General features: G+C 40.2%; 1 protein-coding gene across 1 annotated transcript in view; it reads left to right on the top strand.

Annotated features, from left to right (window-relative positions):
• EFHC1 (EF-hand domain containing 1) overlaps nt 1-24,704 on the top strand; it is a 43,816-nt gene that overhangs the window by 4,529 nt on the left and 14,583 nt on the right. The window contains exons 3-7 of the mRNA XM_043450627.1: nt 9,650-9,937; nt 14,707-14,856; nt 15,994-16,186; nt 20,044-20,264; nt 24,085-24,225. Of these exons, the coding sequence (XP_043306562.1) occupies nt 9,650-9,937; nt 14,707-14,856; nt 15,994-16,186; nt 20,044-20,264; nt 24,085-24,225 (993 nt within the window). The remainder of the gene's footprint in view (nt 1-9,649; nt 9,938-14,706; nt 14,857-15,993; nt 16,187-20,043; nt 20,265-24,084; nt 24,226-24,704) is intronic.

Here is a 24,704-nt window from a genome sequence, read left to right as displayed (position 1 = left end):
TCATCTCTATCTCCCTCCTCCCTCTCCTCTTCTTCATGTAACTCTGTGAACCTCTCTGGGTAGGCCTAACGGGGGAGAATCTTTTCGCCATTAACCTAGAAGTTTTCTTATCAGTTCTGTATAGCTGGAGAAGTCCTGAGACTACAGGAAGAATAAAACTGAAATCCAGAGGCAGGAGACTTAAGCCCAAAACCTGAGAACACCAGAAAACTCCTGACTACATGGAACTTTAAATAATAAGTGACTGTCCAAAAGCCTCCATACCTACACTGAAACCAACCACCACCCGAGAGCCAATAAGTTATAGAGCAAGATATACCACGCAAATTCTCCAGCAACGCAGGAACATAGCCCTGAACGTCAACATACAGGCTGCCCAAGGTCACACCTAACACATAGACCCATCTCAAAACTCATTACTGGGCACTCCATTGCCCTCCAAAGAGAAGAAATCAAGTTCCACGCACCAGAACACTGACGCAAGCTTCCCTAACCAGGAAACCTTGATAAGCCAATTGTCTAACCCCACCCACTGGGTAAATCTTCCACAATAAAAAGGAAGCACAGACCTCCAGAATACAGAAAGCCCACTCCAGACACAGCAATCTAAACAAGATGAAAAGGCAAAGAAATACCCAACAGGTAAAGGAACATGAAAAATGCCCACCAAGTCAAACAAAAGAGGAGGAGATAGGGAATCTACCTGAAAAATAATTTAGAATAATTGATAATAAAAATGATCCAAAATCTTGAAAACAAAATGGAGTTACAGATAATAGCCGTGGAAACAAAGATTGAAAAGATACAAGAATGTTTAATAAAGGACCTAGAAGAAATAAAAAGATCAGATTAAAAATGAATAACTGCACATGAACGAGATCAAACACACTTTGGAGGGAACCAAGAGTAGAATAACGGAGGCAGGAAGATAGATAAGTTTGAGTAGAAGATAAAATGGTGGAAATAAATGAGCAGAGAGGAAAAAAGAAAAAAGGATCAAAGAAATGAGGACAACCTCAGGGACCTCTGGGACAATGTGAAACGCCCCAACATTCGAATTCATAGGAGTTTCCAGAAGAAGAAGACCAAAAAGAAGCCATGAGAGAACATACTCGAGGAGATTAATGCTGAAAACTCCCTAAAAATGGGAAGGAATAGCCACCCAAGTACAAGAAACCCAGAGAGTTCCAAACAGGATAAACCCAAGGCGAAACACCCCAAGACACATATTAATCAAACTAACAAAGATCAAACACAAAGAACAAATATTAAAAGCAGCAAGGGAAAAACAACAAATAACACACAAAGGGATTCCCATAAAGATAACAGCTGATCTATCAATAGAAACCCTCCAGGCCAGAAGGGAATGGCAGGACGTACTGAAAGTAATGAAAGAGAATAACCTACAACCTAGATTACTGTATCCAGCAAGGATCTCACTCAGATATGAAGGAGAATTCAAAAGCTTTACAGATAAGCAAAAGCTGAGAGAATTCAGCACCACCAAACCAGCTCTTCAACAAATGCTAAAGGATCTTCTCTAGACAGGAAATGCAGAAAGGTTGTATAAACGTGAACCCAAAACAACAAAGTAAATGGCAACGGGACCACACCTATCAATAATTACCTAAATGTAAATAAGTTGAATGCCCCAATGAAAAGACAAAGATTGGCTGAATGGATACAAAAACAAGACCCCTATATATGCTGTCTACAAGAGAACCACCTCAAAACAAGAGACACATACAGACTAAAAGTGAAGGGCTGGAAAAAATATTTCATGCAAATGGAGACCAAAAGAAAGCAGGAGTCGCAATACTCATATCAGATAAAATAGACTTTAAAATAAAGGATGTGAAAAGAGACAAAGAAGGACACTACATAATGATCAAAGGATCAATCCAAGAAGAAGATATAACAATTATAAATATATATGCACCCAACACAGGAGCACCGCAATATGTACGGCAACACTAACGAGTATGAAAGAGGAAATTAATAGTAACACAATAATAGTGGGAGACTTTAATACCCCACTCACAACTATGGATAGACCAACTAAACAGAAAATTAACAAGGAAACACAAACCTTAAATGACACAATGGACCAGCTAGACCTAATTGATATCTATAGGACATTTCACCCCAAAATAATCAACTTCACCTTTTTCTCAAGTGCACACGGAACCTTCTCCAGAATAGATCACATCCTGGGCCATAAATCTGGTCTTGGAAAATTCAAAAAATTGAAATCATTCCAGTCATCTTTTCTGACCACAGTGCAGTAAGATTAGATCTCAATTACAGGGAAAAAATTGTTAAAAATTCAAACATATGGAGGCTAAATAACACGCTTCTGAATAACCAACAAATCATAGAAGAAATCAAAAAAGAAATCAAAATATGTATAGAAATGAATGAAAATGAAAACACAACAACCCAAAACCTATGAGACACTGTAAAAGCAGTGCTAAGGGAAAGGTTCATAGCAATACAGGATCACATCAATAAACAAGAAAAAAACAAATAAATAACCTAACTCTACACCTAAAGCAAATTAGAGAAGCGAAGAAATGAAGAATCCCCAGGGTTAGCAGAAGGAAAAGAAATCTAAAACTCAGGGCAGAATAAATGCAAAGAAAATAAAAGAGACCATAGCAAAAATCAACAAAGCTAAAAGCTGGTTTTTGAAAAAAAATAGAAACAAAATTGACAAACCATTAGAAAGACTCATTAAGAAACAAAGAGAGAAGAATCAAATTTAAAAAAATTAGAAATGAAAATTGAGAGATCACAACAGACAACACTGAAATACAAAGGATCATAAGAGACTACTACCAGCAGCTCTATGCCAATAAAATGGACAACTTGGATGAAATGGACAAATTCTTAGAAAAGTATAACTTTCCAAAACTGAACCAGGAAGAAATAGAAGATCTTAACAGACCATCACAAGCAAGGAAATCGAAACTGTAATGCAGAAAAATCTTCCAGCAAACAAAAGCCCAGGACCAGATGGCTTCACAGCTGAATTCTACCAAAAATTTAGAGAAGAGCTAACACCTATCTTACTCAAACTCTTCCAGAAAATTGCAGAAGAAGGTAAACTTCCAAACTCATTCTATGAGGCCACCATCACCCTAATTCCAAAACCAGACAAAGATGCCACAAAAAAAGAAAACTACAGGCCAATATCACTGATGAACATAGATGCAAAAATCCTTAACAAAATTCTAGCAAACAGAATCCAACAACATATTAAAAAAATCATACACCATGACCAAGTGGGCTTTATCCCAGGAATGCAAGGATTCTTCAAATCATCCGCAAATCAATCAATGTAATACACCACATTAACAAATTGAAAGATAAAAACCATATGATTATCTCAATAGATGCAGAGAAAGCCTTTGACAAAATTCACACACTCATTTATGATTAAAACTCTCCAAAAAGCAGGAATAGAAGGAACATACCCTCAACATAATAAAAGCTATATATGCAAACCCACAGCAAGCATCACCCTCAATGGTGAAAAATTGAAAGCATTTCCCCTGAAATCAGGAACAAGACAAGGGTGCCCACTCTCACCACTACTATTCAACATAGTGTTGGAAGTTTTGGCCACAGCAATCAGAGCAGAAAAAGAAGTAAAAGGAATCCAGATAGGAAAAGAAGAAGTGAAACTCTCACTGTTTGCAGATGACATGATCCTCTACATAGAAAACCCTAAAGACTCTACCAGAAAATTACTAGAGCTAATCAATGAATATAGTAAAGTTGCAGGATATAAAATTAACACACAGAAATCCCTTGCATTCCTATACACTAACAATGAAAAAACAGAAAGAGAAATTAAGGAAACAATACCATTCACCATTGCAACAAAAAGAATAAAATACTTAGGAGTATATCTACCTAAAGAAACAAAAGACCTATACATAGAAAACTATAAAACACTGATGAAAGAAATCAAAGAGGACACAAACAGATGGAGAAACATACCGTGTTCATGGATTGGAAGAATCAATATTGTCAAAATGGCTATTCTACCCAAAGCAATCTATAGATTCAATGCAATCCCTATCAAGCTACCAACGGTATTTTTCACAGAACTAGAACAAATAATTTCACAATTTGTATGGAAATACAAAAAACCTCGAATAGCCAAAGTAATCTTGAGAAAGAAGAATGGAACTGGAGGAATCAACCTGCCTGACTTCAAGACTCTATACAAGCCACAGTCTATCAAAGAACTAAGTGTGGTACTATTGGGCCACAAAGACGAAAATTAACCAATGGAACAGAATAGAAAGCCCAGAGATAAATCCACGAACCTATGGACACCTTATCTTCGACAAAGGAGGCAAGGATATACAATGGAAAAAAGACAACCTCTTTAACAAGTGGTGCTGGGAAAACTGGTCAACCACTTGTAAAAGAATGAAACTAGAACACTTTCTAACACCATACACAAAAATAAACTCAAAATGGATTAAAGATCTAAATGTAAGACCAGAAACTATAAAACTCTTAGAGGAGAACATAGGCAAAACACTCTCCGACATAAATCACAGCAAGATCCTCTATGACCCACCTCCCAGAATATTGGAAATAAAAGCAAAACTAAACAAATGGGACCTAATGAAACTTAAAGCTTTTGCACTACAAAGGAAACTATAAGTAAGGTGAAAAGACAGCCCTCAGATTGGGAGAAAATAATAGCAAATGAAGAAACAGACAAAGGATTAATCTCAAAAATATACAAGCAACTCGTGCAGCTCAATTCCAGAAAAATAAATGACCCAATCAAAAAATGGGCCAAAGAACTAAACAGACATTTCTCAAAGAAGACATACAGATGGCTAACAAACACATGAAAAGATGCTCAACATCACTCATTATCAGAGAAATGCAAATCAAAACCACAATGAGGTACCATTACACGCCAGTCAGGATGGCTGCTATCCAAAAGTCTACAAGCAATAAATGCTGGAGAGGGTGTGGAGAAAAGGGAACCCTCTTACACTGTTGGTGGGAATGCAAACTAGTACAGCCGCTATGGAGAACAGTGTGGAGATTCCTTAAAAACTGGAAATAGAACTGCCATATGACCCAGCAATCCCACTTCTGGGCATACACACCGAGGAAACCAGATCTGAAAGAGACACGTGCACCCCAATGTTCATCGCAGCACTGTTTATAATAGCCAGGACATGGAAGCAACCTAGATGCCCATCAGCAATGAATGGATAAAGAAGCTGTGGCACATATACAACCATGGAAATATTACTCAGAGCCGTTCAGAGAATGATTCATTTGAATATCCAGTTCTAATGGAGAAATGGATGAAACTGAGGAGCCCAGTATACAGAGTGAAGTAAGCCAAAAAGATAAAGAACATTACAGCATACTAACACATATATATGGAATTTAGAAAGGTGATAACGATAACCCTATATGCAAAACAGAAAAAGAGACACAGAAATACAGAACAGACTTTTTGAACTCTGTGGGAGAATGTGAGGGTGGGATATTTCAAAAGAACAGCATGTATACTATTTATGGTGAAACAGATCACCAGCCCAGGTGGGATGCATGAGACAAGTGCTCGGGCCTGGTGCACTGGGAAGACCCAGAGGAATCGATCGGGTGGAGAGGGAGGTGGGAGGGGGGATCGGATGGGGAATAAGTGTAAATCTATGGCTGATTCATATCAATGTATGACAAAACCCACTGAAATGTTGTGAAGTAATTAGCCTCCAACTAATAAAAAAATTAAAAAAAAAAAAAAGAAACTTGGGTGTCACCCCAACCCTTCATTGATTCTAATTTCCCAGTGATGTCTGTATATAACTGGATGTGACAACTATTAATCAGTAGTTAGCTGTCTTTATTTACTCCTGGCCTGTGTTACTTGTCTGCTTTCTTGGTCTTACAGAGTACTTACTGAAGCTAGAGGCAGAAAGGTACAAAATAATCTTGTGGAAATTTGCCATTTGCACTGGTAATCACTTAGTTAGAAGAAGTTGTTTTTTTTTTTAACTATATCAGCCATAATCTATATCCTCTCCCCTTCCCCATCTCAGCTAACTCATTTGATACAGTGAGTATCAAATTCAGAGGCTTTCCTTTCATAGGCTGAACCTAAACATCCATTATCAATGATATGATTTTGTATGTCTTAACTATGTTCTTGTGTCTCCTGTTTATTTACAGCTGTGATAGGCACTGCAAAGCCAATAGAAAAGGGAGAGGGCTGAAAATACAAGAGAGGAGTGAGACAGGCATTTTTAACAGTTTGTGCTGTGTTAAGTCACTTCAGCTGTGTCCGACTCTGTGACCCTAGGGACTGGGGCCCACCAGGCTCCTCTGTCCATGGGATTCTCCAGGCAACACTACTGGAGTAGCCTGCCATGCCCTCCTCCAGGGCATCTTCCTGACCTAGGGATCAAACCCACATCTCTTATGTCTCTGGCATTTGCAGGCAGGTTTTAACAGTTTATCAAGATATAAGAGGTTATGTTCAATTTTTACTGAAAACAATAGCAAATAACTATTGTAAACTAGAAAGTGAAAAAGTATTAATGAAATTCAAAGAGAGAAAATTGTGCCTAATAGGAAATAAGCTTCTTATTTTTTGTTTTTCTATGTAATTTTATGCTAGTTGTCATTACTTAGTTTATACTTTTTAAATACTACAATTCATTTCTTTAAAGATAATTGTTGTGAAAAGAATATTTACATTTTTTCTACTCATTTTACTGGAATCATCATGATTTCTTGAGAAATAATTCTTACTGTAGATTATGAAGTAGAGTAGTTAAATGCATGGTTTTGAACCTAAGATTTTTTTTTTTTTTGCAGTAAGGAAATTATGGGTTCTGTGAATTAAATCAGAGTTTAAATTTTTTGAGACTACTCAGAAATCCACTTCATAGCCAAGATATGTGTCCATGTGTTGGACATTCTTCATGCCGTTCCACATGATTAGAATATAACTGGATATAACAATCTCTTACGTAGATGATAAAGACCAGGACATCTCCAGGGAGTGCCTGTGTCTTCCCCCTTTGCTCCTGTACCGTTCTCATCATTCCCCAGGCTGACTTCCCACTCTGTGGTGTTCTTTCTTTTTCATCCTTCATCCTACTGCCACTTCGAACACTCAGGGGACTGCTTCTCTACCTAAAAAAAAAAAAAAAAACCTACCTTCTTTCTGCTTGGTTTATTCCTCAAAGCACAGCTCTGAGTACATCACTTCTCTAGGAAAATGTAACCACTGCCCAGCTACTCTAGCCTACAATGGTCCCAATCCGCGACTGTAAATGCACAAAGATAGATTAGGATTTATTTGTACTGATCAATGACATAATTCTATAAGATTTGATTTAAATAACTCATTAACATTTTGGAAACAGAATACACAAAATCCTGATTATTTGAGCCTTTAAAATGTGGTGTGTGTGTATGTATCTTTTTCCTGCTTCCCATTCTGAGGCCAACTTTCTGTTGCCAAAGGTATCTGCATCCCCTCCACCTTAGAAAACAGATGGCTTAGGAAGCTGGGTATGCTCCAGGGTTCAATGTTTGTTCTTCTCCTTTGTCTTTGCTCACTCCTTGACTCCAGACTCTTGTCTTGAAGTGTCCTTTACATGATGAACTGTGTCCTGAATTCTAGATGAATTACCCATTTGACATCTCCTCTTGAATGTTTAATGGATATCTCAAAAGTAAACATGTTCAAAACAAACCCCTAATTTTGTTTCCTCATCCCCCAAATATGCTCCACTACAGTCTTCCCCATATCAATGTGATTGTAGTTCCATTTTTTTCAGTTGCTCGGGTCAAAATATTTGAGTCATTTTGATTTTTTTCTAATGCTGACTTCTTTCCCCAAACCCAGCTCTACATCTCAAGTTGCCTCCTTCAGTATTAACTGTGCTGTCACTTAAATTCAGTAAGCCTAAATTCGAGCCCCCCATCTGCACTACCAAAGTTATCTTCTCAGATAAATCTGTGTAAGTCTGTGGTTCAAATACTATTATGTACATGAATAACTGATCATGTCTTCATTTCATTCTTTGCAGTTGCTGTAAAATGTTACTTTAAAAGGATCTTCTTATTTGGCTTTTACTGTATGGTTTTTCTGCTTTAAACATTCTGCTGCATTCATCCATTTCATATTTTGATGATGAGTTTTAAGGCCCTGACTCCATTACATTCATATTTCTGCTATGCAGTTGCCCATTCGTTTTTGGTTTTTATCTTATTCTTCCACAGTAGATGTTATACATTATTTCATCTTCTCCATTGAGCCATAATTGTGTCTTCACTAAAGAGTCTCCTTGGTTTGTTCCCCTTGTTTTAATAGAAATGGGTTTGGGTTAACACACTTGCTTCCCTGAAACATCATTCTAATATGTTCTTACCTTGAAAAGAAATGTTAAAAATAGAATAATAGAACCTTAAAAATCCCAGTTTGTGCCATTTTAACTTTACACTGATGCTGCTGCTTCCAGAAGACCTGGGATTTGCTCCATCTGGAATGGTTGTTTCTGAGCACAAAATGGGTATTTACAAGCCACCCAAAGATGTGGTGGTGGAGGGTTGATTTGAGATTCATTCATATAAAGTCTCTAAGAATGAATATGTCATTAATATATGTTTATAAGGCACCCCACTTCTAAAGAAATGGACTTGAGATTTTGTTTTCATTTTGAAGCCAAAAGTCATCGTCTTGTCCAGATTTCTAATCCTTTTCACAAATTCGAAATGGAATATTTGACATTGAAATAAGGCTAGTAGAGTTAAGTCTTTAAGGAACACATTAGTAAACCGTCTAACCCTATTTTGAGTATTTAGTTCAGAGGTCAGCAAGCTTTTTCTGTAAAGGGCCAAATAGTATTTGGGGCTTTGCAACTGACTTAGTCTACTTGAGCTGCCATAATAAAATACAGACAGACAGGTGGCTTAAACAATAGAAATTGATTTTCCCACAGTTCTGGAGGCTTCACGTCCAAGATTGCTGTTGATTTGGTTTCTGGTGAAGGCTTTCTTCCTGCCTTTCAGACAGCTGCCTTCTTGCTGTGTCCTCATATGGCCTTTCCTCAGTGCATGTGTGCTGGGAGGGAGGGAGGGAGCCCTCTTCCTCCTCTTAGAAGGCCACCAGTTCTGTTAGATTGGGGCTCCACCCTCAGGACTCACGTAATCTTACTTAGCTCTTTAACACCTTATCTCCAAATATAGTCATGTTGAAGGTTAAGTTTCCAACACTACTTATTGTGAAGGTGAGGACATAATTCAGTTCACAGCAGCAGTCCAACTACTCAACTCTGCCCTTACCATGGGAAGGCAGCCATTAGCAATTATATGTTATATTGTATGGCTCCCATGTGTTTTGAAATTTTGTTCTCCTTTTGATTTTTTGACCATTTAAATGTATTAAAAACTGTTCTTAGTTGCAGGTTCTATAGAAACAGACAGCAGGGGTAGATTTGTCCCGTGATCATAGCTTGGCAGCCTTTGAATTACAAGGTGGGAATGATGAGTATTTGAACCTCTCTAAGTGGTTCTTGGCATGAGAAGGGACTTGGTATTTTTTGATGAGACACTAACACACCATTTCTTCCACCCTTCTGTATTACAGGTGCTTAAATTTGATGCCTATTTCCAAGAAGATGTTCCTATGTCAACTGAGGAACATTACAGGGTCCGCCAAGTGCACATTTACTACTATCTGGAAGATGATAGCATGTCTGTCGTAGAGCCTATTGTGGAAAACTCTGGGATCCCTCAAGGAAAGTTAATCAAACGCCAGCGCCTTGCCAAGAATGACCGGGGAGACCATTACCATTGGAAAGACCTAAACAGAGGAATAAACATCACAATTTATGGCAAAACTTTCCGCATTGTTGACTGTGACAAGTTCACACAGGTATAGTATGTGTTTTTGGAAGTTTTGGTGTCTGAGGCATTGTTCTAATCTATGAGAGAATACATGTCACTTGTTAGGATAAGAGGAGGGCATTGATCCTCTGTCCTGAGTGGGTTAATATGTAGGTTAACTTGGCATTTGTGTATGTCATATGTGGCATCATGGACTTCCCAGGTGGTGCTAGTGGTAAAGAGCCTGCCTGCCAGTTCAGATATGCAGATGACACCACCCTTATGGTAGAAAGTGAAGAACTAAAGAGCCTCTTGATGAAAGTGAAAGAGGAGAGTGAAAAAGTTGGTTTAAAGCTCAACATTGAGAAAACTAAGATCATGGCATCTGGACCTATCACTTCATGGCAAATAGATGGGGAGACAGTGGCTGACTTAATTTTTCTGGCTCCAGAATCACTGCAGATGGTGATTGCAGCCATGAAATTAAAAGACGCTTACTCCTTGGAAGGAAAGTTACGACCAACCTAGACAGCATATTAAAAAGCAGAGACATTACTTTGTCAACAAAGGTCCGTCTAGTCAAGGCTATGGTTTTTCCAGTGGTCATGTATGGATGAGAGAGTTGGACTATAAAGAAAGCTGAGAGCTGAAGAATTGATGCTTTTAAACTGTGGTGTTGGAGAAGACTCTTGAGAGTCCCTTGGACTGCAAGGAGATCCAACCAGTCCATCCTAAAGGAGATCAGTCCTGGGTGTTCATTGGAAGGACTGATTTTGAAGCTGAAACTCCACTACTTTGGCCACCTGATGCGAAGAGCTGACTCGTTTGAAAAGACCCTGATGTTGGGAAAGATTGAGGGCAGGAGGAGAAGGGGATGATAGAGGATGAGATGGTTGGATGGCATCACCGACTCAATGGACATGGGTTTGGGTGGACTCTGGGAGTTGGTGATGACCTGGCGTGCTGTAGTTCATGGGTTGCAAAGAGTCAGACACGACTGAGTGACTGGACTGAACTGCACTGAAGAGATGCAGGTTCGATCCCTGGGTTGGAAAGATGCCCTGGAGGAGGGCATGACAACCTACTCCAGAGTTCTTGCTTGGAGAATCCCATGGATAGAGGAACCTGGAGGGCTACAGTCTATAGAGTCGCACAGAGTCAGACATGACTGAAGCGACTTAGTACACATGCACATATATACCATCACTGCATGCTGACATCATTTTTTTCATGACGACATTGGTACATATCCTAAATGGATATTTGAGCAATAAAGTTAAACTCTGATTGTGGCTGAATCATTTGGTTAGAAATCAGCTCACATGCCAGTTCAGATAGAGAGTAGTAGAGCTGGGACCCTTGAAGGGATAGAAATATGAAAGAGACAGTGGGCAATTTAGCTTAAGTCTGGATTTACAAAAATAGCACTATCTCTACTAGCAGATATGAGCTAAAAGTTTTTTGTGCAATTTGTATTTTTTCTGGAACTCATACTTGCTGTACACTAGGGAAACTTGCTATCTAAAAAATTCCTGGAATAAAACAATTTTTAAAGAAAAACACATATTGAGGAAAATCCTCATTTCTCTATTTCATATGTAATGGATTTTTGCTTTAATTGTAGAGAGAGGAAAAAAAGAGCGAAAGAGAGCACTTTCTTTAGCACAAAATGTAGATATTAGTAAATAATTGCAAATTTGCTTTTACCATGCACCAAGCCCCTATGAGTTCACTCATTTATTATTTTTTTAATTAGTAATTTATTTAGCAAATACTTAGTACCTGTTGAATGCCAGGCACTGTTCTAGGTGCCAGGTATAAAGATTTGCCCTTATGGAAGTTACTACATTCTGGTTGGAGGAGACAAATAATAAGCAAACAAATGTATGTCAGATGCTGCAAGGAGCTGTGGAAGAAACTAAAGAGGGGGAAGGGGTTGGAGTTGGAGGGGGTGCGGTATGTGAAGTCTGGCCAGGGAAGGCCTCACTGATGAGATGTCTCAGGGGCAGGATCTCAGGGCAGTGAGGGGGAGAGCCATGGCATCCGTGCTGCCCCCAGAGCAACCAAGAAAACCGTAGAGAAGGTGGAGGTACCAGACCATCTTTGAGAGACTGTCCCCCTCAAATGGGCCTTGATATCTCTTTTTAGGTTTTTGAAGTCCTTTTTATCATAAGCAATTCCAGGGTTGTGCCACCGGTTAAAAATTATGAAGTGTTATGTGAATCTGAGGCATCACAGTTGCTTTTACAGTCACATCTTTACAGTTTGAACATTTGCAAGTTGATCCCTGAGCTGTTGATCTAAGCCAGTTACAGTCACTTCTCTTTATTAATGGTAGTTATGTGCAGTACAGTCTTCACAGACACTGAATTAACAAATACTGAGCCATTGCCTAAGAGAAATGCTGAGCTGGGTTCCTCCAAGCCTGTGGTCTATACACGGTCTTGTTCTGTGTGTTGTTTCTGTTTACATATTATTGATTCATTAACTTTGAGGTCCTGGCCAACAGCAGTGTAAGTCATGCCTGAATGAAGCTTAACTGACACTTGTAATTTTTCCTTAAGGTACATCACAGCTGCCTTTTATTTTTTGTGGTAAAATGTAGGTAGCATGAAATTCAGCACTTTAACCATTTCTAGATGTACTGACTACTTAGTAATCCTCTTGTTCTGAGAACATGAGACAGCACCGTAGCACTAAGGTGGGGGGCCACTTCAAACTGCAGAATCGCCTACAGAAAGCAAATAAGTGAGAAAAAGTGGCTGGCTTCAAACAGACGGAAAAGGACGTCCGTTCACTGTGAAACCTGAAGCAAGGCAGAACTTCCCAGTGTTCAACCTCAGCTGAGAGTGTGCACCAGACGACTCAGAATTTCCACTGCTCCATGCTCGGCTAGAAAGGACCACAGAAGTTCCACAGGGGTTGATTAAGTTGATAAGGTTTAGCAGGTAGACAAATTTGCAAATACAGAAATTTGTGGATGATGAAGATCTAATGACTGATAGACAAAAGCTGAGTGTTTCAGGCGCTGATGATTAGATTATGTTTTCAATAACCGATCTGTTAGAAGTTGGCTCCTATAATAGTTTAAAGTTTGTCCACATCTTACCTAATTTGATGGTTTTCGCTGTGGCTGGACCTATGAGTGAATAAGAAAGGAAGCTGTCTTTACAGTGTGATTTGGACAAGGCACCATCTCTGTTTACACATATCATCGTCACCATCCATTCTCACTCCCTCAGGGCTCTGCATAAATGGTCCCATAGACAGAGTGAGCTGAATGTGAGATTCCGGGCCCTAGGAATAGCAAGGAAGCAGCAGTGTTCCCAGACCTAACGGGGTCACCCAGGGTCCACAGGTGCTCTGGTGACCAAGAGCACCTTCCAAGAGCATGGTGCCGAGTAAGAGACTAGAGTCTGAACACCTGTGTCGGCGGGCTGCACCTGGACTTCGAGCATCTGTGCAGAGAAGTGGGGAGTCTTGCTCTTCTCAGGCCCACCAGTCTGTGTCTTAGTTTCCTGTCTGGGGGAATTCCCTCCCCCACTTCTCTCTCCTGCTCTCAGACACTCCCTTCTCTCTGCTACCCCAGGGACACTTTAGAATAACCACTTCAAAGAGCTTAGGCTTTTTTCTAAGAGACAGGAAGAATAGTCAACTTCAGGAAGCTTCTACATTCCTGCCAAAACTTTACATACTAAGATTACAAGCTAGTTTGCAGAACTGATAATAGAGCCCATATATTCTGTCCCTGAATTCTGTACATTTTGTATGGAATTGTCCAAAAGCAAACCACACAATCCCCCAAAGAAACCCACATTAATTTCCAGTTCCAGAATGTAAACAGATCCCAGGAAATTGTTTGTTTTGTGCTCAACAAAAAAGTTAGTTGTGCTTTTAAGAAGAATTGAGTTGTTTTAAATATATAGTGACTTAAAATAATACATATTTGCTCATAATCAGCAAAATAAAATTCAAGATCACATCAAGTTCAGATGGCTTTCTTTAACTTTTTCTAGTGAGATTTGAGCCCTTGATTCATCTTTCTTGTTGGACTGAAATATTTTTTGTTCTTAAATAACCAGTGGGTTTTCTTTCTTTACCTTTTTTCCGGTGGGGAGTATTTGATCATACACTTGTTTTAATTGAGATGGCAAGCTGGGAATGTGATTTCAGCTTAACTTTTCCCTTGTGCAGCTTGCCGCCATGGGCTATGATGCACTCAATCCCGTCTGACTCTTTGGGACCCGTGGACTGTAGCCTACCAGGCTTCTCTTTCTGTGTAACTTTCCATGCAAGAATACTGGAGTGGGTTGCATTTCTTACTCCAGGGGGTCTTCCTGATGGAGGAATGGAACCTGTGTTTCTTGGGTCTTCTTTATTGGCAGGCGGATTCTTTACCACTGTGCCACCTGGGAACCCCACTTGCCCCTATACCTGACATGAATTACATACGGTTCAGACTATGATTAGGTTCCCAATGTATACGCATTATATTAAGTGTATATAAGCAATCCTAGTTTTCCCTCTGTTCCTGGGCACCTAAATCTAATTGATCTGAATTCATATTTGGAGCCAGTTACCTTGCCACCACATCTTCCATTTTTACTTAAGGTAATTATCAGTTATTGTCTACATTACAAAAATGCGTCATTCGGAGGCTTGTTACTGCTAAGACATGCTCAAGCTTTAAACTAATGGTTAATGTGGGCAGTGGCTTAGAAATTCTTATTATATTAGTGTTTATTTTTACAGCATCACTTAGCACTTACTTTGAGAAGCTTTAAGAAGGATAATCATTATTGATTTTGAATTACATAGGTATTTTTGGAAAGTCAAGGAATTGAGCTAAATCCCCCAGAGAAGATGGCGCTCGATCCTTACACTGAACTCCGGAAACAGCCTCTCCGTAAATATGTGACCCCAACGGACTTTGATCAACTCAAGCAGTTTCTCACCTTTGACAAACAGGTAGGTGAGTGACCCAGTAGGTTTGTTCCCAAAAATGGCACTGCTTATTAGCAAGCTGTCTTGGTAGGTGTATATTTTGAAACAGTACATCTATATTTTAACTGGTCAGGTACAGTGCTATCTTTCTGGGGTTACAGGTACAGGAATCCCTAAATTTCATATCAGAGATTCAGAGAAGATTGTGAGTTGAGTCTTGTGAGTTCCACCAAACTTCTCTCTTAAAGTAATTCCTGAGCACCATCTGCTCCCTAACTTTACATTTCCCGCCGCCCACTTCTTTTCCCAAATATGGATTAATCTCCAAGAATCCTTTGGGAAACCTTGAGTGAATTATTGGAATGTTTCAAAGCTGTTTGCATATATGTAGGTTTCTAATGTTAAAATAATAATTTCAAAGCATTCCCATTGCAGATGCTTCCTTGTTAAATGTTATAATACATTGATGTTTGAGTACAGAATGTTCTGGGTATTTTCCAACTCTGTTCCAGCCTGTCTTCCCCGTTGTGAGCTGGTGTATAGAGCAGATTTGAGTCTTCCCTTCTCTGTACTAAAGGGAAAGAGAAAACAGCGAGATCACCCTCAGTGCTTCTCTGCTGCTGTTTCTCTCAGAAATGTAATTCCATTTAGTACAGAAAATTCTACCTAGCACTACCAAGTTCTTTTAAGAACATTCTTTAAATCAGTCATATGACTGTTACTATTTTGTAAAGGTTCTGTTTTTGAGGTTGAAAGAACTAAAATACTGATTAATAATTGAAAATTCTTTCCATACTAATTATATACAAACCATTCACGTGTATCTTTATTAATACATATAAACCACTGAATGAAGGGCCCACTGCTCTTTTAATTCAGCTTCTCTTTCACTGACTAATATTTTGGATCCAAATGAATCCTTTCTCAGCACAAGCTTAAAAGCCTATTACTTAATACTTTCCAGCTGTTGACATCTGGTTTATAATTTCAGATGTTTTTGTATCTTTGGTGAATACTTTTTTTTTAATAACCATCTGAGATTACTTCATAGTCTTTCTAGCTAATCTTTCCATCATTGATACATAAATGCCAAAGTAGCTAAGTTAAACTCTCCCCTTGTGGAATTTTTTTCTTTAACTCACTGCTTTGGGTTCTTCAAAGGTTCTTCGATTCTATGCCATCTGGGATGACACAGACAGCATGTTCGGGGAGTGTCGGACCTACATCATTCACTACTATCTTATGGATGACACGGTGGAAATTCGAGAGGTCCACGAACGAAATGATGGGCGAGATCCCTTCCCCCTCCTGATGAACCGCCAGCGCATGCCCAAGGTTTTGGTGGAGAATGCAAGTATGTGGGATTCAATTTATCCTCTATTCATTGGGACCTTTCCTGGATCTCAGAGGAGATAGTCATGTGATCATCCCCTTTACACTCAGGAGGTGCCTGCTGTGTTCTGTAGGCTTTCCCGTAGAGGCCTCCGTTACTGGCCCCTCAGTCCAAGCTTGTCTCTGAAATGGTCTGGCAGAGATGATTGATACCCAGATCAAGGGACCAGAACCAAAATAGCAGTGGGAGATTTATTTAAGTGTGGAAGGGCAAGGCTTCTGAGCCATTTCATGTCAGGTTTTTAGTGATTTCCTGAAACAGTCTTGTTTTCATTCAGAGGTACAACTTACCATTTCCTTATGTGCACTTTGGACTTTGCTTCTCACCTCAACCACTTCCTAATCAATCAGGAAGTTTCTGTGTGGAATAACTTCAGGTGGTAAAGACACGTCTGTGATTCGTAAAGGTGGATCCCCATTTTATCAGCCCCTGGTCTTTCTTTGCTGGTATAAAATAACCTTGTGAATTGGAGTAAGAATGCAAACAGAATGCAGCTGAGACATGCTGTCTGTCACTACTTCTCTGGAATAAGTGGACTTGCTTTAGTTATTGACTGAAGAGTTTAAGAATTTTCTCTTACAAGAGTATCATCTTGGTCACATGTACTGACCAATGTTTGGATGGCTGACAGAACTCTATAAATACTTTCATTGTTTTTTTCTTTTTTTAACTCTGTGTTTTTTGGAACTCAGAGATAAGAAATTCCAGGTCTTGAGCAAGAGGTTTGTCTCAGAGGTTATAAACAAATCGGCAGTCTGAAGGCTAAATTCAGCCTACCCACGTGTGTTGCTGGGTCTGCAGAGTGTGTTTTAAAAATGCAGAGTTGCTTAGGGGCAAGGAGGTAGAGATTTCCATCACTTGGAGAGTGAGTAGTCAAAATGTGGTGAAGGTACACCTTGATAAGTATGTAGTTGTTAGAAACAATAAACAAAATGTACAAGAAAGCGAATAGGTGCATCTTAAATGCATACTGCTGTGTAGAAAAAAGGAGATGCATGATGCAGTACCATTTACATAAAGTAAAATACACACACAATAGTGTAAATAGTACACACAAAACCAAAAAGTAGCACATTAGAATGGTTGCCTGTGAGGCAGAGGAGAATGAGATTGGGGGAAGGGGGATAAAAATTGTCATCATTTTTTAAATTAAGAGTTAACTTTAAAACCGTCTTATTTTGAGAAGTGAGAATAATGGCTTTAAGAGCTTCCATTCTCAAATAGCAATAACTGGATTGGTGCCCTTGTTCAGCTTAGTCCAGCTGCTGCCTGCTCTGTTCTACTTAGCTCCCATAGAACCCTCCTAGAGTTCCATGACATTGGACTGTGTACTAATTTTGGCCTTCCAGGTGCTTAAATGAGCTGAAATGCCCGCCATCTGGAGCTGACAAGTGTTAGAGTTATGATTGAGAGGAAGAATGGGAATGTATTCAGGGTGGCATGAAGAAGGCTCACTAACTCTCTTGAGCTCACTCGTAGGTTCCTTGTTTGTCTGCCTTATCAATATGACCTGTGTTTAAACTTTTCAACATGTAATCATCCGCTCCCATAACTTCCCAAATTTTAACAAAATTTCCATCAGAGGTAGATGGAGAGGTAGCCAGGTGACCTATGTATGGTCCTTTGAAAAGATAGGAGACATATCTTTTTATGAAAGTTGCAGTTAGTCTTGTGGTAGCAGGACAGAAAAAGCTAAGCTCCCATCAGCTAAATAATTTCTTTAACTGGAAACAGAAGTGGTATTAAAGCATCTGATCGACTTCCAGAGGCCTTTATCCAGTGGGTAGTTCTTACTGAATTCAGTTTAACAAGAGTTAAATATCTGCTCTGAGAACCATGTCATGTGCTAAGTGCTGTGGAGGATAAGATAAAAATGCTGCCGGACCTAGAATGCCTGTCCTTCAGTCACCTTCAGGGGCTGGGGAGACAAGTCATATACACACTCAGAGTGCTTAAACAGTAACACAGGAGCCCCAGGTGATCTGATTCCTGACGCGTGTATCATGTAGACAGAGCTCAGAACAACCGGTGTGAGCTAGAAAGATGGAAGAAGCCTTTACAGGAGAGCCTTTACAGGGTTAGGTTAGTAAGACCTAATCCTTACTCGGAAAAAATCTTATATACAGAAAGAAAATGATTCTAGAAGTAAAAAAATCTGAGATATAAGAAGCAGTAAAGAAAGAAAATGGTAAAATGTAGGTGAATCTAAATAAACATTGACTATACAAGCTGAAGGAATAATGTTGAATTTAGTTTTTTGAGTGTAGAATTTTAAGCCAGCTTTTTCCTTCACCTCTTTAACCCTCCTCAAGAGGGAGGTTCTTTAGTTCCTCTTCACTTTTGACCATTAGAGTGATAGTATCTGCATATCTGAGGTGGTTGCTATTTCTTCTGGCAGCCTTGATTCCAGCTTGTGATTCATCCAGTCTGGCATTCCACATGATGTACTCTGCATATAAGTTAAATAAGCAGGGTGACACTGTACAACCTTGATGTATTCTTTCCCCAGTTTTGAACCAGCCGGTTTGTCCATGTCCATGTCTATATTTTAGATCCCACATGTAAGTGAAATCATACAGTGTTGGTCTAGCCATGTTGTGGAAAATGGCAAGATTTCATTCTTTTTTATGGCTGAGTATATTCATTGTATGTGTATGAATGGATAATGAAAGAGAAAGACAAATACCATATGATGTCACTTATATGTGGAATCTAAAACATGACATAAGTGAACCTATTTACGTAATAGAAACAGACTCACAGACATAGTGAAGGTTGATTCTGTGTTTGGAAATCTGTTGATTTCCATGGATGAACAGATTACTGGAACCATCCACACTGACTGTCCCTGCCTTCTGCCACAGGACTAGATCACACTGCCCTCATAGCAGCGATCACAATTGTAATGAAACCATTTTTTGTGTGTTTAGAGTCTGCCGCCCCAAACAGAATGTTGCCTCCATCAAGGCAGGAATTTTATCCATATTATTAATTGTGGTCACTAATAATTTGTTAGATGAGTGGGTAAATGAGTGGGTGAAAGTGAAAATCGCTCAGTCGTGTCCAGTTCTTTGGGACCCCATGAACTATACAGTCCATGGAATTCTCCAGGCCAGAATACCGGAGCGGGGTAGCCATTCCCTTCTCTAGGCGATCTTCCCAACCCAGGGGTCAAACCCAGGTCTCCTGCTTTGCACATGGATTCTTTACCAGCTGGGCCACAAGGGGAGCACAAGAATACTGGAGTGGGTAGCTTGTCCCTTCTCTAGCAGATCTTCCCTACCCAGGAATCAAACTGGGTTCTTCTGTATTGCAGGCAGACTCTTTACCAACTGAGCTATCAGGGAAGCCCCCAAATGGGTGGGCGGTTGAGTTGAACTAAATGACTTGGATCCTCCCACCATAGATCCAGTACTCTGTCTTTATACAAGGATGTTTATTCTTTTCTCTTGTGATGATTCCTTCTAAGCCTTAATTCTACTGAGATTAGTGACCCGTGGACAGGAGAGCCTGGCAGTCCATGGGGTTGCAAAGAGTCGGACACAACTAAGCGACTAACACACACCCAATAAGGATATCTGAAGCTTAATATGGGAGAGAGACTTTACAGAAACCATCTGGGCCGTTATTTATGGGTCCTGTTCACAGATAGAAATACACAGCCCTGTGTTCTGCTGGGAGCGTAGAGGAGTCACTGACCCTCGGTCAGAGCTGAAGCCCACACCCGCTCTGTTCTCAGGAATGCCTGGCTGTTGTGTGTCCGTCTTTCTTCCCATCCTCATTCCTTTTTCTCTCCTCTTCCTGCTGTCTTTTGTTAGAGAACTTCCCTCAGTGTGTGCTAGAGATCTCCGATAAGGAGGTGTTGGAATGGTACACGGCCAAAGACTTCATCGTCGGGAAGCCGCTCACTATACTCGGGAGAACTTTCTTCATTTATGATTGTGATCCGTTTACTCGGCAGTATTACCAAGAAAAATTTGGAATATCCGATTTACCACGCATTGATATGAGCAAGAAGGAACCACCTCCTGTGAAACAGGTAATAGGACACTGGCTCCGAGGGTAGTAAGAGAGTTCATCTTCTGATAGATGAGTTTAAGGGAAAAAAGGGCTCTTATATGAATACCCAATTTAAAAATGGGCAAAACATATGAAATAGAGCAGTTCATAAAAGAAGAACTACAAATAGCTAATGAACACATGGAATGACCCTCAACTCATCATCAGAAAATAGAAATTAAAATACTGAGGTTTAGGATTTTTGATTTAAAAAGACAGCATCCAGCGTTTGCCCTGATGTGATGAAATAAGCATTTTCCAGGACTGCTAATAGGTGACCCAGTGAGGAAAACTCCAAAAGGCTGCTTGTTGCCATTTTAACTTTTCCAAAATAAAATATTACATATCTCTTGACCCAGAGAATCTGGTTTGGGGATTATAAAAAGGTAGGTGTAAGGACCTGTATTGTAGCATTATTTATAATAAGGTGTTAGAACGTTGGCCAAATAAATTATAGTATATCCATCCATATAATTAGAAGACTAAGTCTCGTTAAAAAAAAAGAGGAAATCTATGCATGTTAGCATGAAAAAAATGTCCATAACATTTTTAAGGGAGTGTGAATACATGATGTGGCACTAATTTCTGTAGATTACTGTATACAACATCTGCTTACGTCACTGAGGAGAAGATCTGGAGGAATGTTTCCCCAGATGATCTACAGTTGTTAGTTCTCCAGTGGGCAGAGGGGAGGGAAAGAGGGAAGTGGGAGATGACCAGGGACCTGCTTTTTATATTGTGTGGTTTTAATTTCACTTTCTATTCCAAGCTGTGTATTACTTTAATAAAATTCCAGACCCCTAAGACATTTTTTTCTTGTTTTTTTTTTATTTGCCTATTTATCAAACCCTTTCACTTAAAAAGTGATTGGGAGCAAAAAAAACCTGATTAATTGAAGATGTTAGAAGATGGTGTTCTTTAATTGCAGTATTGCTGTCCATAAAAATCAGGCAGAACTCCAGAATTCAGTTCTGTGCATCTCAAAGTCCACTGTGATCTGAGAGTAAGTTCATGGTGTCTTTAATGCACCAAAATAGTAATCTAGTAAACTTGAGCCTTCAGAATGGCTCAGCCATGTATTTTAGAGTTTGAAGCGACAACTGCATGTTTTTAGAATTACACAGCCAATTCCAGAAGCATCTCACATGTCAAGGCCCACAGTGTCATAGACCAAAGGCACTGGTGCTGTTACACCTGTCTGGGGGAAGAACAATTGACACAGCCTCTTTGTGTGTTGTTCGTGTGTAAAATAGTGTGTGAGCATCCATGGCCCGTCTTTATTTTGCCAGCATGTGTGTAAAATTATGTCAGCGGCTTCTTTTCAAAAGACAGTGATTGGTAGGATGGAATGATTGAGTTCCTCCAGCCTGGCCCCCTGCTTTACCCACATCTCTTGGCCCGAGCCGCTTGCATATCTGCTGAGTTACAAGGGTTCTGGGTCCTGTTTTATCCCCTGGACTTCTGCTAATGCTCCTGCTCCTGCTTGAACCACTTTCGCATCATTTCTTTACATGGCTCTCTCACCTCTCACAACTTAGTGTAGGCTTGCTTTCTTCCAAGAAGCAAGTACCTTTAAGCTCTCCTCAGTCATTACCCCTTGGCTGTCTAAACTCTACACAATGAAGTGGGGACACAGGGATGGGAGGCTAGCAGCTTCTAGAGGCACCAAGCCAGAGTCAAGCCAATGGGCAGGGACAGAGCTGGATATGAAGTGCGTATATTTGATTTGAGAATCCTGACCCTCAGATCAGGAGTAAGTCCACATGGATCCAGAGACCACATGAGCTAGATCTCAGACTCGGTCCATCTGGAGACATGCTGGTAGGGAGGAGGAAGAAGCCAGGGCCAGGAGGGCCCATCTGCCATGGAGCCGGCCTCTGAACACAGCGTTTAAAGGATGAGGGGCTGTCAGACTTTGTGTGTGTGTGTGTGTACATGTTAAAAAAAATAAAAAAAACCCTGGGCAGGAACTCTGGAGGGTAGGTCATTGGAACAGGGGTATCTAGGAGTGGTGATGTCCACAGAGGAATAGCTCTAGTTTGGAACAGGACCCATGCAGCAGCTTGGCATATGATGGAGTATGAGAAGCATTGTACCAGGGCCCCAGGCAGAAGGGCTGATATTTAGAGAAGGCCTGCATCCCAAGAGGGGGAATGATATTTGATTTGAGGGAAATAGGTGGAAGCCTGTTAAAACACAAAAGGAATTTGGCAGGAAGGTGCTCAGAAGCTTACCTCCCTATTTCAAAACCCCTTAACCTCCCCTGCACCCCCAACCAGGTTGCTCTCACCATGTATTGATATTAGATTGTGCCACTGAATTTCTGCTACTTACAGGTAAGTTAGAGCTTAGCATGTGGGCAGTGTTATGGGCAGCTTAGCATGAGGGACTTTGAACCAAAGTTGCTCTGTCCATGGCAACTTACATATTCACTGCCTACTGGTTTTGCATTTGGAACAAATTAGTCATTGTCCATCTACTGGATCCACTAGTCACACTTCCCTGGTGTGTGTCAGATGGTAAAAGCATCTGCCTACAATGCGGGAGACCTGGGTTTGATCCCTGGGTTGGGAAGATCCCCTGGAGGAGGAAATGGCAACCCACTCCAGTATTCTTGCCTGGAAAATCCCATGGACGGAGGAGCCTGGCAGGCTACAGTCCATGGGGTCGCAAAGAGTCGGACACAACTGAGCGACTTCACTTGACTTAGTCACATTCCAGCCACGCAGATCATATTAATCACATACACCCAGAGGTGGGTGAAGGATCAGTGTTCTAAGCACTTCACCTTGAATGAACATAACAGAATCCATGGTTTTTGAGGGAGTCCCCATTATAGATGGATCAGGGCTCATACAGACTAATTTGTTAAACTTGCTGAATACAATATGTTTGAAAATTTGGAGAAGATATCTACAGGTGAAAGCATGGTACGAAAAATTTGCTGAGAAAGCAGCGCAAAAAGGAGTCAGGGGAAAAGATTCAACTGCAGTCTGCCTGGCATTGATGACAGGGAGGAAACCTGAATTATTAATACTTAAGTTTTTGACAAATCCCAGCATCCTGTAGTGGTACCTTCAGCCCTTTATGGAACCTAAGTTCATGACAAACATTAGTTCACCCTGTTACTTCCACACTCACCGATTAATCTTTGCATCTGGAATTCAGTTCCATGAATTTACTTCTTAACCAGGAAAGAGGAGTCCTGTGTGGACAGTGGGGGGTCTGAGTTCTCAGTAAAGTATGACTGTCATTTTTATGAGGCAAAAATCAAGAAATAAAAATATCAGAAGTATGGAGGTAAATAAGAAAAAAGAAGCACGAACCAAACCCTGATGCCTCCACCTCACCCCCAGCTCCAACACACGGATGTGCGCGCTGTGGGTGAACTGAGAAAATGGTTTCCAGATATGCCAGGCTGAGACCTACACCCCAGAACAAGGAAGTCACAGGCCCCTGGGCCTCACCAGGCTGCAAGTCCACGAGTACCAGGGCTGGGGAGCAGGGCAAGGCTCTGCTGTGGCGGTAAGGGGTCAGTGGACATCAGCGATGTCTCAGTCCAGTCTGGAGGGTTACTTTGTAGCATCATGAGTCACTTGTGTGAGCAGTGATCAAGGGCGTAAAATCTATAAAGAGGAATGGAATATGTGATAATGTTGTTTTTTCTGATTGCATTTGAATATGTAGAAATTACTTTTAAAAATTTTCCAGACTTTAAAAAGAAACTTACAGTTACCTTTAATGAAATTTTAAAAACAAGCAGCATCTGCTTCATTTCTTGCTTCCTTTTTTTCCTTCAGGAGTTGCCTCCCTATAATGGCTTTGGCCTAATTGAAGACTCTGCTCAAAATTGCTTTGCTCTCATTCCAAAAGCTCCCCAAAAAGATGTTATTAAAATGCTGATGAACGAGAACAAGGTGCTTCGTTATTTGGCCACACTGGTGAGGACAGTTTTTGTATCCTGAGGTTCTCTTGTGTCTCAGCACTGTGCACCATTGTCCGTTTTGTCTGTAAGCTAGAGAGTAACTAACAGCTGTCGGAGTTCTGTGTTTACTTAGCACGTAACTCCAGCCTTCAGACAGGGGGGGTGGCATTACGCATGGTGCTCCCAAACCAAGACCTAGCTCAAGTCCTGTCTGCATTCAGAGTTTTTCTGAGATCATTAATCTCTCCTCTCTAGCCCTCAAATTTTGACCAACTTTTTGGCCTTTTTTATTAAGCAGTTATGAAAGCCTTGACTTATATTCAAAGTATCTTGTCTCTTTGTGTGCCTTTCCAGTGAACTGTCATTTCCTTGACAGTAGGGACCATGTCTTTTATAGTCATTAAATGTAACAAATGGGATCGTACTAATTTAATAGGTAACTTTGGGAGGTCATATGTTTAGTGGCTAAGAGGTTTGGAAAGAGACAAATTTAGA

Source organism: Cervus canadensis, chromosome 28 (genome assembly GCF_019320065.1).
Source record: "Cervus canadensis isolate Bull #8, Minnesota chromosome 28, ASM1932006v1, whole genome shotgun sequence".
NCBI classification, from domain to species: domain Eukaryota; kingdom Metazoa; phylum Chordata; class Mammalia; order Artiodactyla; family Cervidae; genus Cervus; species Cervus canadensis.
Note: the sequence above shows the minus strand (reverse complement) of the source record. Positions and strands in the feature narration are given on the sequence as shown.